General features: G+C 42.8%; 1 protein-coding gene across 1 annotated transcript; it reads left to right on the plus strand.

Moving 5' to 3' along the window:
* The first annotated feature begins 1,228 nt into the window (after nucleotides 1-1,228).
* Nucleotides 1,229-12,821, plus strand: LOC120019161 (BTB/POZ domain-containing protein 9-like). Its single transcript, XM_038962454.1, has 11 exons — nucleotides 1,229-1,421; nucleotides 2,433-2,651; nucleotides 2,844-3,207; nucleotides 3,414-3,681; nucleotides 5,489-5,708; nucleotides 6,695-6,814; nucleotides 6,905-7,014; nucleotides 9,451-9,640; nucleotides 9,763-9,870; nucleotides 9,967-10,045; nucleotides 10,140-12,821. The coding sequence occupies exons 2-11, from the start codon at nucleotides 2,464-2,466 to the stop codon at nucleotides 10,320-10,322; spliced, it is 1,830 nt and encodes a 609-aa protein (XP_038818382.1). The 5' UTR covers nucleotides 1,229-1,421; nucleotides 2,433-2,463; the 3' UTR covers nucleotides 10,323-12,821.
* Nucleotides 12,822-12,941: the final 120 nt, after the last annotated feature.

Raw genomic sequence — 12,941 nt, forward strand, 5'->3', positions numbered from 1 at the left:
CCATTATCAGCAAACATCACTCCTGTATTCCAGTGAATTGGTGACTCCGTGCTGCTGGCCCTCTAGGCAGAGTTGCAAAGAAAAAGCCATATCTCAGACTGGCCAATAAAAAGAAGAGAATAAGATGGGCAAAAGAACACAGACACTGGACAGAGGAACTCTGCCTAGAAGGCCAACATCCCGGAGTCGCCTCTTCACTGTTGACGTTGAGACTGGTGTTTTGCGGGTACTATTTAATGAAGCTGCCAGTTGAGGACTTGTGAGGCGTCTGTTTCTCAAACTAGACACTAATGTACTTGTCCTCTTGCTCAGTTGTGCACCGGGGCCTCCCGCTCCTCTTTCTATTCTGGTTAGAGCCAGTTTGCGCTGTTCTGTGAAGGGAGTAGTATACAGCGTTGTACAAGATCTTCAGTTTCTTGGCAATTTCTCACATGGAATAGCCTTCATTTCTCAGAACAAGAATAGACTGACAAGTTTCAGAAGAAAGTTATTTGTTTCTGGCCATTTTGAGCCTGTAATCGAACCCACAAATGCTGATGCTCCAGATACTCAACTAGTCTAAAGAAGGCCAGTTTTATTTCGTCTTTAATCAGAAGAACAGTTTTCAGCTGTGCTAACATAATTGCAAAAAGTGTTTTCTAATGATCAATTAGCCTTTTAAAATTATAAACTTGGATTAGCTAACACAACATGCCATTGGAACACAGGAGTGATGGTTGCTGATAATGGGCCTCTGTACGCCTATGTAGATATTCCCCAAAAAATCTGCCATTTCCAGCAACAATAGTTATTTACAACATTAACAATGTCTACACTGTATTTCTGATCAATTTGATGTTATTTTAATGGACAAAAAATGTGCTTTTCTTTCAAAAGCAATGACATTTCTAAGTGACCCCAAACGTTTGAACGGTAGTGTATATACATTTATTGTTGTACTTGTAACCCCTTTTTCTCCCTAATTTCATGATACCCAATTGGTAGTTACGGTTTTGCCCCATCGCTGGTCGAGAGCCATGCGTCCTCCGAAACATGACCCTGCCAAGCCGCACTGCTGTTCTTGTATAGATTTACAGGAATTTGTTATCGTGGTTATACATTTGAATATTGTTGATCATTTTTGCAAGTGTCAGATTCGCCACCTGCATGTACACGGCTTGTCCTATTCCTATACACAAGGGGCGCTGTTTTTTCTTTGAACATTACCGCTTTTCCCACCCAAACAACATCCGGGTGTGACCCAATCCATTTGTGTTTGTGATGGTGGAATTTTTCAGTCCGATTGCATATTATTTAATTTTTTACGCAAACTTGCCATTAATTCCCACGATTTTGATTGAATAAAGGGGAAAAGAACTTCAAGAAATTGTTCTCGTGGAAGGGAGAACGAAAGGGGATAGCTAGCTACGCGTATTGCGCTGGTATGTCACACAGGTGAAAGTGAAAACCAAGCGTTTGCTTCTTTGACTGCGTCATACAGCTATCTGACATTTTTTGATTGATTCGCTAGATTATTGGTATGGTTATAAACCTTGTGGTTCGAGCCCTGAATGCGTATTGGCTGAAAGCCGTGATATATCAGACCTTAAACAATTTATTGTATCTTTATTTAACTAGGCAAGTCAGTTGTGAATAAATTCTTATTTTCAATGACGGCCTAGGAACAGTGGGTTAACTGCCTTGTTCAGGGGCAGAAGGACAGATTTTTACCTTGTCAGCTCGGTGATTCGATCTTGCAATCTTTCGGTTACTAGTCCAACACTCTAACCACTAGGCTACCTGCCGCCCCAATGGGTACCTATGAACAGAAAAAAACTACTATTTACTGGTATAATTACGTTGGTAACCAGTTTATTAATAGCTATAAGGCACCTCGGGGGTTTGTGGTGGAAATATGGCCAATGTCCAACAGTAAGGGCTGTATCCGGGCACTCTGAGGTGCGTCGTGGGTAAGAACAGCCTTTAGCCGTAGCATATAGGCCATATTGCTTAATTATCTAGCTACCTATTAAATGGACAATATCATTGTTGCATTACACAGTAGATAACGTTACACAGCTAGTTATGTCTACAGGTATAAAGCCAAGGTTAGCCCCCTGCAGTTATGGAACGTTTGCTCACAAGTATGATTCAATTGCCTGATGACCCAGATGTAATCATGTGATCCTTCCTTAACCCATAGAAAATCCCAGGACACCATTTGACAACTTAAAAATGGTGAAAGTCCTCAATGGTGCTGCCCATGCTAAAACTGTCTTGGTCACTTTGAGGCCTCTCATTCTCTATGGGAGGGTTTGAATTTGTCAAATAGAAACATTTGTTTGCGTTTTCCACATTTTGTAGTAAACTGTATCTGTTGCAAAATGTTTTGCAACAGAAGCGTAGTTAATACACCCCAGGTTGTCAAACTATGTTTTCTCCTCTTGTGTCAGATGTTAGTGAGACGCCTCCAGTCAAATCACAATGAGTAACAACAGCAATCCTTTGCGTCCACTGGCCTCTGTGTCAGAGATTGACCACATCCACCTGCTATCAGAGCAGCTGGGGGCCTTGGTTCCAGGTGAAGAGTACAGTGATGTCACCTTCATTGTGGAGGAGAAACGCTTCCCGGCCCATAGGGTCATTTTGGCAGCACGATGTCACTACTTCAGGTACACCTGTTTGAATGCTTTTTTCTTTTTCTTCTTTGCAATGCATGAGGTCCTTGGCTTCCCATGAAATGTCAGATGACTGTCTCTGTCGGACAGTTGGCGATTAAATATAACCTTAAAATTATTTTAGGTAATAGTGTACAATGAAGACTGGGTAACAGTCTATGAAATGTCTAACAACCTTTTCCCCAGAGCTCTGCTGTATGGAGGGATGAAGGAGTCCCAGCCGCAGGCGGAGGTGACACTGGAGGAGACCCGAGCCGACGCTTTCTCCATGCTCCTCCACTACCTTTACACGGGCCGGGCTAGCCTCAGCTCAGCCCGCGAGGAGGTGCTGCTGGACTTCCTGGGTCTGGCCCACCGCTACGGCCTCCAACCACTAGAGGACTCCACCTCTGAGTTCCTGCGCACCATCCTGCACACGCACAACGTGTGTTTGGTGTTTGACGTGGCCAGCCTGTACTCTCTGGGTGCGCTCAGTGAAGCATGCTGCGCCTACATGGACCGGCATGCCCCGGAGGTCCTGGCCTCGGACGGCTTCCTCACGTTGTCCAAGGTGAGGAGGAAGGTTCACGTTCATTAAAAACTAATAGAAGAACATGGATCGAAACAGGAAGGGGACTACCTGGACTTGCTATTTAAAAAAATCAGTTGCAAAATGTTTTCAAACGATTTTCATTGTGTGCCCCAATGAACAAAACCCAGATGACTGAATCAAAGGAAGTAGTCTGAACTGAATCTGCTTCTATCCTCTCTGTGCAGACTGCTCTGCTGACTGTGGTACGGAGGGACTCATTTGCAGCGAGCGAGAAGGAGATCTTCCAGGCGCTGTGTCGCTGGTGCCGGCAGACCGGCGAGGGTGGCGCCACGCAGGAAGTGATGTCAGCCGTGCGGCTGCCGCTCATGAGTCTGATGGAGATGCTAAACGTGGTGCGTCCCTCGGGACTTCTCAGCCCAGACGACCTGCTGGACGCCATCAAGACGCGCTCAGAGAGCCGTGACATGGACCTCAACTACCGCGGCATCCTCAGTGGGTCTCAGTCTCTGCTGGTCCTCTTCTAGTAGTCAGCAACTAATAGTTTTATTTGTCAGTGGGAGTGTGTGCATTCTCTTTGTGTGTGTGTGTGTGTGTGTGTGTGTGTGTGTGTGTGTGTGTGTGTGTGTGTGTGTGTGTGTGTGTGTGTGTGAGAGAGACACAGTTGAAGTCGGAAGTTTACATAGACTTAGGTTGGAGTCATTAAAACTCCTTTTTCAACCACTCCACAAATTTCTTGTTAATAACAAACTATAGTTTTGGCAAGTCGGTTAGGACATCTACTTTGTGCATGACACAAAGTAGTTTCATTTATATTTCACTGTATCACAATTTGAGTGGGTCAGAAGTTAACATACAGTAAGTTGACTGTACCTTTAAACAGCTTGGAAAATGATGCCATGACTTTAGAAGTTTCTGATAGGCTAATTTACATCATTTGAGTCAATTGGAGGTGTACCTGTGGATGTATTTCAAGGCCTACCTTCAAACTCGGTGCCTCTTTGCTTGACATCATGGGAAAATCAAAAGAAATCAGCCAAGACCTCAGATTTTAAAAAAGTAGACCTCCACAAGTCTGGTTCATCCTTGGGAGCAATTTCCAAACGCCTGACGGTACCATGTTCATCTGTACAAACAATAGTACGCAAGTATAAACACCATGGGACCACGCAGCCGTCATACCGCTCAGGAAGGAGACTCGTTCTGTCTCCTAGAGATGAACGTACTTTGGTGCGAAAAGTGCAAATCAATCCCAGAACAACAGCAAAGGACCTTGTGAAGATGCTGGAGGAAACAGGTACAAAAGTATCTATATCCACATCCACAGTAAAATGAGTCCTATATCGACATAACCTGAAAGGCCGCTCAGCAAGGAAGAAGCCATTGATCCAAAACCGCCATAAAATGCCAGACTACGGTTTGCAACTGCACATGGGGACAAAGATCGTACTTTTTGGAGAAATGTCCTCTGGTCTGATGAAACAAACATAGAACTGTTTGGCCATAATGACCATCGTTATGTTTGTAGGAAAAAGGGGGAGGCTTGCAAGCCAAAGAAAACCATCCCAACTGTGAAGCACGGGGGTGGCAGCATCATGTTGTGGGGGTGCTTTGCTGCAGGAGGGACTGGTGCACTTCACAAAATAGATGGCTTCATGAGGATGGAAAATTATGTGGATATATTGAAGCAACATCTCAAGACCTCAGTCAGGAAGTTAAAGTTTGGTCGCAAATGGGTCTTCCAAATAGACAGTGACTCAAAGCATACTTCCAAAGTTGTGGCAAAATGACTTAAGGACAACAAAGTCAAGGTATTGGAGTGACCATCACAAAGCCCTGACCTCAATCCCATAGAAAATTTGTGGGCAGAACTGAAAAAGCGTGCGTGAGCAAGGAGGCCTACAAACCTGACTCAGTTACACCAGCTCTGTCAGGAGAAATGGGCCAAAATTCACCCATCTTATTGTGGGAAGCTTGTAGAAGGCTACCCAAAACATTTGACCCAAGTTAAACAATTTAAAGGCAATGCTACCAAATACTAATTGAGTGTATGTTAACTTCTGACCCACTAGGAATGTGATGAAAGAAATAAAAGCTGAAATAAATCATTCTCTCTACTATTATTCTGACATTTCACATTCTTAAAATAAAGTGGTGATCCTAACTGACCTAAAACAGAGACTTGTTACTAGGATTAAATGTCAGGAATTGTGAAAAACTGAGTTTAAATTTATTTGGCTAAGGTGTATGTAAACTTCTGACTTCAACTGTATGTATTCAATGTGATGCCTTTGTGTTACAGTCCCAGAGGAGAATATTGCCACTATGAAGTACGGGGCCCAGGTGGTGAAGGGAGAGCTGAAGTCAGCGCTGCTGGACGGAGACACCCAGAACTACGACTTGGACCACGGCTTTTCAAGACACCCCATAGAGGAGGATGGCTGCGCTGGCCTCCAGATTAAGCTGGGTCAGGCCTACATCCTCAACCATATCCGCATCCTGCTCTGGGACAGAGACAGCCGGTGAGAGAGACATCCAGTGTGTTTTAGGGGATCCGTTTGAGCAAAGCACAATCACTTATCTTTATGACATAAGTTCTTTGGGATGCAAAGTGATTTACAGATCAGTGATTTTGATCAGTTTTACTGTCTTGTAATCAATCACGCACATTCCTTTCTCTCTGAAGGTTTCGCTCAACTGATGAGCAATGTTTTCATAGTGTTTTATATATTGAAGTAATGTTCATATCACATTACTGTCATAAAGATAGAGATACTCTTCAACATTGCTTTGGGGCAATTCCACGTTAACAGAGTGATGAACGGTAGACCACCAGGCTGTAGCAGGACCAGGAGAACAGACCACTAGGATCAGAGAGCCGTGACATGGACCTCAACTACCGCGGCATCCTCAGTGGGTCTCAGTCTCTGCTGGTCCTCTTCTAGTAGTCAGCAACTAATAGTTTTATTTGTCAGTGGGAGTATGTGCATTCTGTTTGCGTCTGAATTGCGTGTGTGCGCGTGTCTCTTTATATTCTGTGCGTGTGTGTGTGCGAGAGAGAGAGATATCACATTACTGTCATAAAGATAGAGATACTCTTCAACATTGCTTTGGGGCAATTCCACGCTGACAGAGTGATGCTGTATGTCAGACAGAAAAAGTATGTGCTCACTACTGTAAGTCATTTTGGAAAAGAGCATCTGCTAAATGACAAAAATGTAAAACATAAACAAAAACCAATGATTGCGGAGTTTAACAAATCATACAACACTTTGCATAATGACTACTTTTAACAATCTCCACAGAAAATTTTACAAAAACAGTGCAGTTGCGAAGTTTGGTAACAGAATGATGGTTTGTGCTTTTTGTGCCGTCATTCTGTTACCAAACTTTGCATCTGCACTGTTTGGTGAAAAATCTGAGTCCTAGTATCACTCTGTTAATGTGGAATTGCCCTTTGGTCACTGCGATATGTATGGCCCATTACCCTCTCTCTGTATTTGAGCAGGTCTTATTCTTACTATATTGAAGTGTCCATGGATGAGCTGGATTGGATGCGTGTTGTAGACCATTCCAAGTATCTGTGTCGCTCTTGGCAGAACCTCTTCTTTACACCATGTGTAGCCAGGTAAATCTTTACCTATGGTTTTCTTAGGGTTGGCACCAATTTAGACTTTTGGTTCCACAACATAGGCGTGATTGTGTCCTTGTGTCCCAGGTACGTGCGCATTGTAGGGACGCATAACTCTGTCAACAAAGTCTTCCATCTAGTGAGTTTGGAGTGTATGTTCACACACCGCTCATTCACTCTGGAAAAAGGTCTTCTCGGTAAGGCAAGAATATCAACCAGAATACCAGTGTTATACAGTGCCTTCAGAAAGTTTTCAGACCCCTTGACTTTTTGTACATTTTGTTACGTTACAGCCTTATTCTAAAATTTATTAAATAATTAAAAATCCTCAAGCAGTCTACACACAATACCACATAATGACAAAGCAATTAAAGGCTTTAACTTCTTTAACTAACATTCTTTCCGCAATATTAAGCTGATCCACCCCAAAAAAAAAAAAAAAGTCTTTAACTTTTTTTTTTGCAAATTTATAAACAAAAAACAGATCCCTTATTTACTTAAGGATTCAGACCCTTTGCTATAAGACTCGAGATTGAGCTCAGGTGCATCTTGTTTCCATTCATCATCCTTGAGATGTTTCTTCAACTTGATTGGAGTTCACCTGTGGCAAATTCAATTGATTAAACATGATTTGGAAAGGCACACACCTGTATGTATAAGGTCCCACAATTGACAGTGCATGTCAGAACAAAAACCAAGCCATGAGGTCGAAGGAATTGTCCGTAGAGCTCCGAGACAGGATTGTCGAGGCACAGATCTGGGGAAGGGTACTAAAACATTTCTGTAGCATTGAACGTCCCCAAGGACACAGTGGCCTCCATCATTCTTAAATGGAAGAAGTTTGGAACCACCAAGACTCTTCCTAGAGCTGGCCGCCCGGCCAAACTGAACAATCAGGGGAAAAGGGCCTTGGTCCGGGAGGTGACCAAGACCCCGGTGGTCACTGACAGAGCTCCAGAGTTTCTCTGTGGAGATGGTATAACCTTCCAGAAGGACAACCATCTCTGCAGCACTCCAGAAATCTGGCCTTCATGGTAGAGTGACCAGATGGAAGCCACTCCTCAGTGAAAGGCACAAGGCCGCTCGCTTGGAGTTTGCCAAAAGGCCCCTAAAGACTCTCCGACCATGAGAAACAAGATTTTCTGCTCTGATAAAACCAAGATTGAACTATTTTGTCTGAATGCCAAGCCTCACGTCTGGAGGAAACCTGGCACCATCACTACGGTGAAGCATGGTGGTGGCAGCATCATGCTGTGGGGATGTTTTTCAGCGACATTGACTGGAAGACTAGTCAGGATTGAGGCAAAGATGAACGGAGCAAAGTAGAGCGAGATCCTTTATGAAAACCTGCTCCAGAGCGCTCAGGGCGTCAGACTGGGGCGAAGGTTCACCTTCCAACAGGGCAACAACCCTAAGTACACAGCCAAGACGCCGCAGGAGTGGCTCCGGGGACAAGTCTCTGAATGTCCTTGAGTGGCCCAGCCAGAGCCCGGACTCCCCATCCAACCTGACAGAGCCTAACATGGAACCCAAACCGGCTGCGCTATCGTGCATATATTTGTTTTGTCCCCCTACACCAAACGCGATCACGACACGCAAGTTAAAATATCAAAACAAACTCTGAACCAATGACATTAATTTGGGGCCAGGTCGAAAAGCATTAAACATGTATGGCAATTTAGCTAGTTAGCTTGCACTTGCTAGCTAATTTGTCCTATTTAGCTAACTTGCTGTTGCTAGCTAATTTGTCCTGGGAAAAAACATTGAGTTATTTTACCTGAAATGCAGGTCCTCTACTCCGACAATTAATCCACACATAAAACGGCCAACCGAATCATTTCTAGTCATCTCTCCTCCTTCCAGGCTTTTTCATCTTTGAACTTATATGGTGATCGGCATCTAAACTTTCATAGTATTACCACGACGACTGGCAAAACAGTTCGTCTTTCAATCACCCACGTGGGTATAACCAATGAGGAGATGGCACGTGGGTACCTGCTTCTATAAACCAATGAGGAGATGGGAGAGGCAGGACTTTCAGCGCGATCTGCGTCAGAAATAGAACAGAGTTCTATTTTAGCCTTTGGCATCGCAGACGCTCGTTGGCGCGCGCGCAATAATTGAATAACATGGATTTCTAAATGTATTTTGCGACGCTCGCGCACGCGACGTGTCCGGTCTGGTCAGCATGTAAGAGGATTTGCAGAGAAGAATGGGAGAAACTCCCCAAATGCAGGTGTGCCAAGCTTGTTGCGTCATACCCAAGAAGACTCGCGGTGGTAATCTCTGCCAGAGATGCTTCAACAAAGTAAAGTGTCTGAATATTCATTTTTTTATATTTTTTTAATAAATTTGCTAAAATTTCTACATTTGTTTTTGCTTTGTCATTACGGGGTATTGTGTGTAGACTGAGGGGGGGGGGGAAACAAATGAATCCATTTTAGAATAAGACTAACGTAACCAAGTGTGAAAGTCAGGGGGTCTGAATACTTAATGAATGCACTGTATATGATTTATAAAATACATTGATCAACATTTTAGACTACATTTATACATATTTAAATTGCTCTGATTTAACAAATATTTCAAAACTCCTGTCGCACAATTCTCTCCCATCACTTTCATGTCTGCAGTCCCCAATGAGAACATGGCTACCATCGCGGCCTGTTCCAGTGTCATCGAGGGGGTGAGTCGGAGCAGAAACGCCCTGCTCAACGGGGACACCCGCAACTACGACTGGGACTCTGGCTACACCTGTCACCAGCTGGGCTCTGGGGCCATCGTCATCCAACTGGCTCAGCCTTACTCTATAGGCTCCTTAAGGTGTGTGTGTGTACGTACACGTGTTTTTATTTGTGTGTGTGTGTGTTTTCACTGTTGCTGAGTTTTTGAATCTGTCTGCACAGTTGCTAAAAAAAAAGAAGTTTTTTCTTCCATCTGGACAGACTACTACTGTGGGACTGTGATGAGCGATCCTACAGTTACTACATTGAGGTCTCCACCAATCAGCAGGAGTGGACAAAGGTGGTGGACCGCACCAAGGTGCCATGTCGGTAAGACTCCCAGTCACCCTTTCCCATACTCTTCAGATAATCTTTGTACAAATCTGTCCATTTTGAGATCTTTTAAGTCTTGTTTTTCTTCAACAGGTCGTGGCAGACGCTCAAATTCGACAAGCAGCCTGCCTCTTTTATCCGCATCGTAGGAACTCACAACTCCGCAAATGAGGTGAGAGGATTGCAAAAATGACGTCATTTTTTTATCTGCCGTCATTTTTGTGTTTATAGCCTTTCCTCATTCTCCGTTTGGCTTTGTTTTTCAGGTGTTCCATTGTGTCCACTTTGAGTGTCCGGCCCAGTCTGACGCGGAGGTGAAAGAGGGTAGTCCTGGGCAGGAGTCCAGTTCCACGTCCCAGAACCCCAGACCTGTTCGGCCCTCCCGTACCCACAGCCTGCTCCCCTCCCTGCCCTCCTCATCCTCCACCTCCTCACAACCCCACCTCTGAGAGAAAAGGAGAAACCCTCAAGGCCACCATTTTGCACAACCTTTATCTATTACACAGGATGCACTGCTAAAATGCTGCTAAGCATACTATCCATTTTGATAAAAGATTGGTTTCTATTGCAATGATGAACATGTTTTTAGGGCGCTCATACAGTCCTCCCTGTCTGAAATGATAGGCAATGTTGGGAAAAAAAGGCTATGGAGTAAATTTGTCCATGCATTTTCCATGAAGATATTGGCAAAAATTTGTAGCCAGTTTAAGGGTACTCAATTAGAACTTTTCAAAGCCTATGGGCCAGGTGCTATCCAGACAGTGGAGGTTGAAGCAGTACTGCTTGTCCAAAGATTAACCAATGCAATACAGCAGTGATGTTGGCAATAATATCACCTTAATGTTTTTCTTCTCATTTAAAAAAAATGAACAATCACAATTGGAACAAGTTTTTACTTGAATGTCCAAAAATTATATTTTGACATTTGTCATAATTTCTATGCTTTTTAAGTAGTTTATTTGCACTTGTTGGTTAACTAGAATGAACATGTTCACCTATGGTTTTTATTTGCCGAATTAATTCGCTTCTCTCCCCCTTGGGCTAAAAGACTATTACTGTCTTGGCTTACAGTAGTATGGCTGAGCAGCACTTCAATGTCTTGCTTCAAATTGTTTGGTATATTCCTAAGCAATATTTATGGTTTATTTGCAGAGTCTAACTATATTTGTCACTTTATTGTTCCCCATATTTACTGTAAGAAAGTTGTCTAGGGCTACTAACACAGGAAAACTGTACAGTGCTGGTAATAGCTATTTCCATGAATGGATTTGTTTTTGTCATTTTATTATCCTGACCTTTTGAGGAACATTTCAATTGCTGCTTGTGTTTACCTCTCACTTGTCTATGATTTTGTTTGTGGTTTTATTTTGGCTCAACGATTTATCAATGCTATGCTTCCTATCCTCCCTCACCTTTAGTTTCTTTAGTTTCCTGGCTCTAAATATGGCTCTTTCCTCTTTTCTTATCTCTTATCTTATCTTTTCGTATCTCCTTTGCTATTTTGGTAGCTTTCGTGTAGATTTGACCAATCTTTTTGATATTTTCACATTGCTGCTATTGCACGAGGGATGAACATTGACTTAAAGTAAATTACTGTTAGTAGAAAGCAGATTACCTTTCTCATATCTATATTTTCCATTCTCGTTCCTGAATAGTTTTGATTGCATTTTGTTGTATTTTCTTAGTATAATAACGTCATTACTGTCAATGTACTATATCATCATTGCTGGCGGTTGCTTGTGTGTTATTCTATATCACTGCCATAACCATACAGTGGTATTTCTTTTCAAAAGAGGTCTCTTTTGTAGATGTTGATAGAGATTCAGCAGAAATGCCTCAATGTTTCACTGTTCAAATAATGGTGATTGATTTGTAAAGTCAAAGTTTGCACTACTCTAGTGGGCACCAAGAAAGTTTTTTTTCAAATACTGCGTATGGCAAATGTTAGTGGCCCAAATGTATGGAAACGGCATTATGTCCTACGACTTATTTTGCAGTAATTCGCTTTAGCAACCCTCAAACTTGAAAGACCAAATGTTTTTAACATTGCTGATTAATACAGGTGTTGAATGCAGCCTTGGACATCCATCCTCATGACACCCTACCAGCTGGCAATCAAGCTTTTAAACAATGCTGTATTAAACTTGTCATCATGACTGATGTCTTTGTATTTTGACATGTTTTACACGACACTAATATTATCAGAAAGCTGTCCAACTCTCTCGAGGGAGGAGTTAGACCAGTGTTTCTCAAACCTCTCCTCGGGGAACCCCAAGAGGTTTCACAATTTAGTTGCAGGCCTGAACTAGCTCACCTGATTGACCTAGTCAAGAGCATGATGATTAGTTGGCAAATTGAATCAGTTGTACTAGCTGTGGAATAGATCGAACGCATGGAAAGGCTGGGGTCCCCAAGGAGAGGTTTGACTACAACTGGGAGGGAATCAATTAATTATATCAGGGATGGGAAATTCCAGTTCTCTGGGGCTTAATTGGTGTCACACATTTTCTCCAGCCTTATTGCTAACACACCTGATTAAACTAAGTATGTTCTAAACTGAAGACCATGATTAGTTGATTATTGGAGTCCGGTGTGTTACCTGGGGTAAAAGTGTGTCACCAATCAGGCCCAGAGGACTAGTTTCCCATCCCTTATTTATATATACACACATCATTGGAGTGAATAGATTCCAACACTTTCTCTGAAGAATGCATTTCAAGCACTGCAATTACAACTTTCACAATATTTTTTTTATATACTTCGAATAATGTGTGTTGTGTAATTACTACTCTGACGTGGAATGGATTTTGTGATCCTCCTGCTTCAAAGCTGATCGATGTTTTGGGTTGTCCCAAACAGACCAAGGGGGTTGGGACATATTAAATATCGCACTTTGTAATACTTATTGTTCAATTTAAACCGTGAAATAAATAAACTGTTTTATATTACATGTGTTTAAAATGCATAAATCTAAATAGTTGCTTGTGTGTCGGCGAGCATACATTCGTTAGCTCACCCACATCCCCCTTTTATTTTCGACCTAATGCCTCTCGTCCCAGTTGGTTCCT

Source organism: Salvelinus namaycush, chromosome 24 (assembly GCF_016432855.1).
Source record: "Salvelinus namaycush isolate Seneca chromosome 24, SaNama_1.0, whole genome shotgun sequence".
Lineage (NCBI taxonomy): Eukaryota > Metazoa > Chordata > Actinopteri > Salmoniformes > Salmonidae > Salvelinus > Salvelinus namaycush.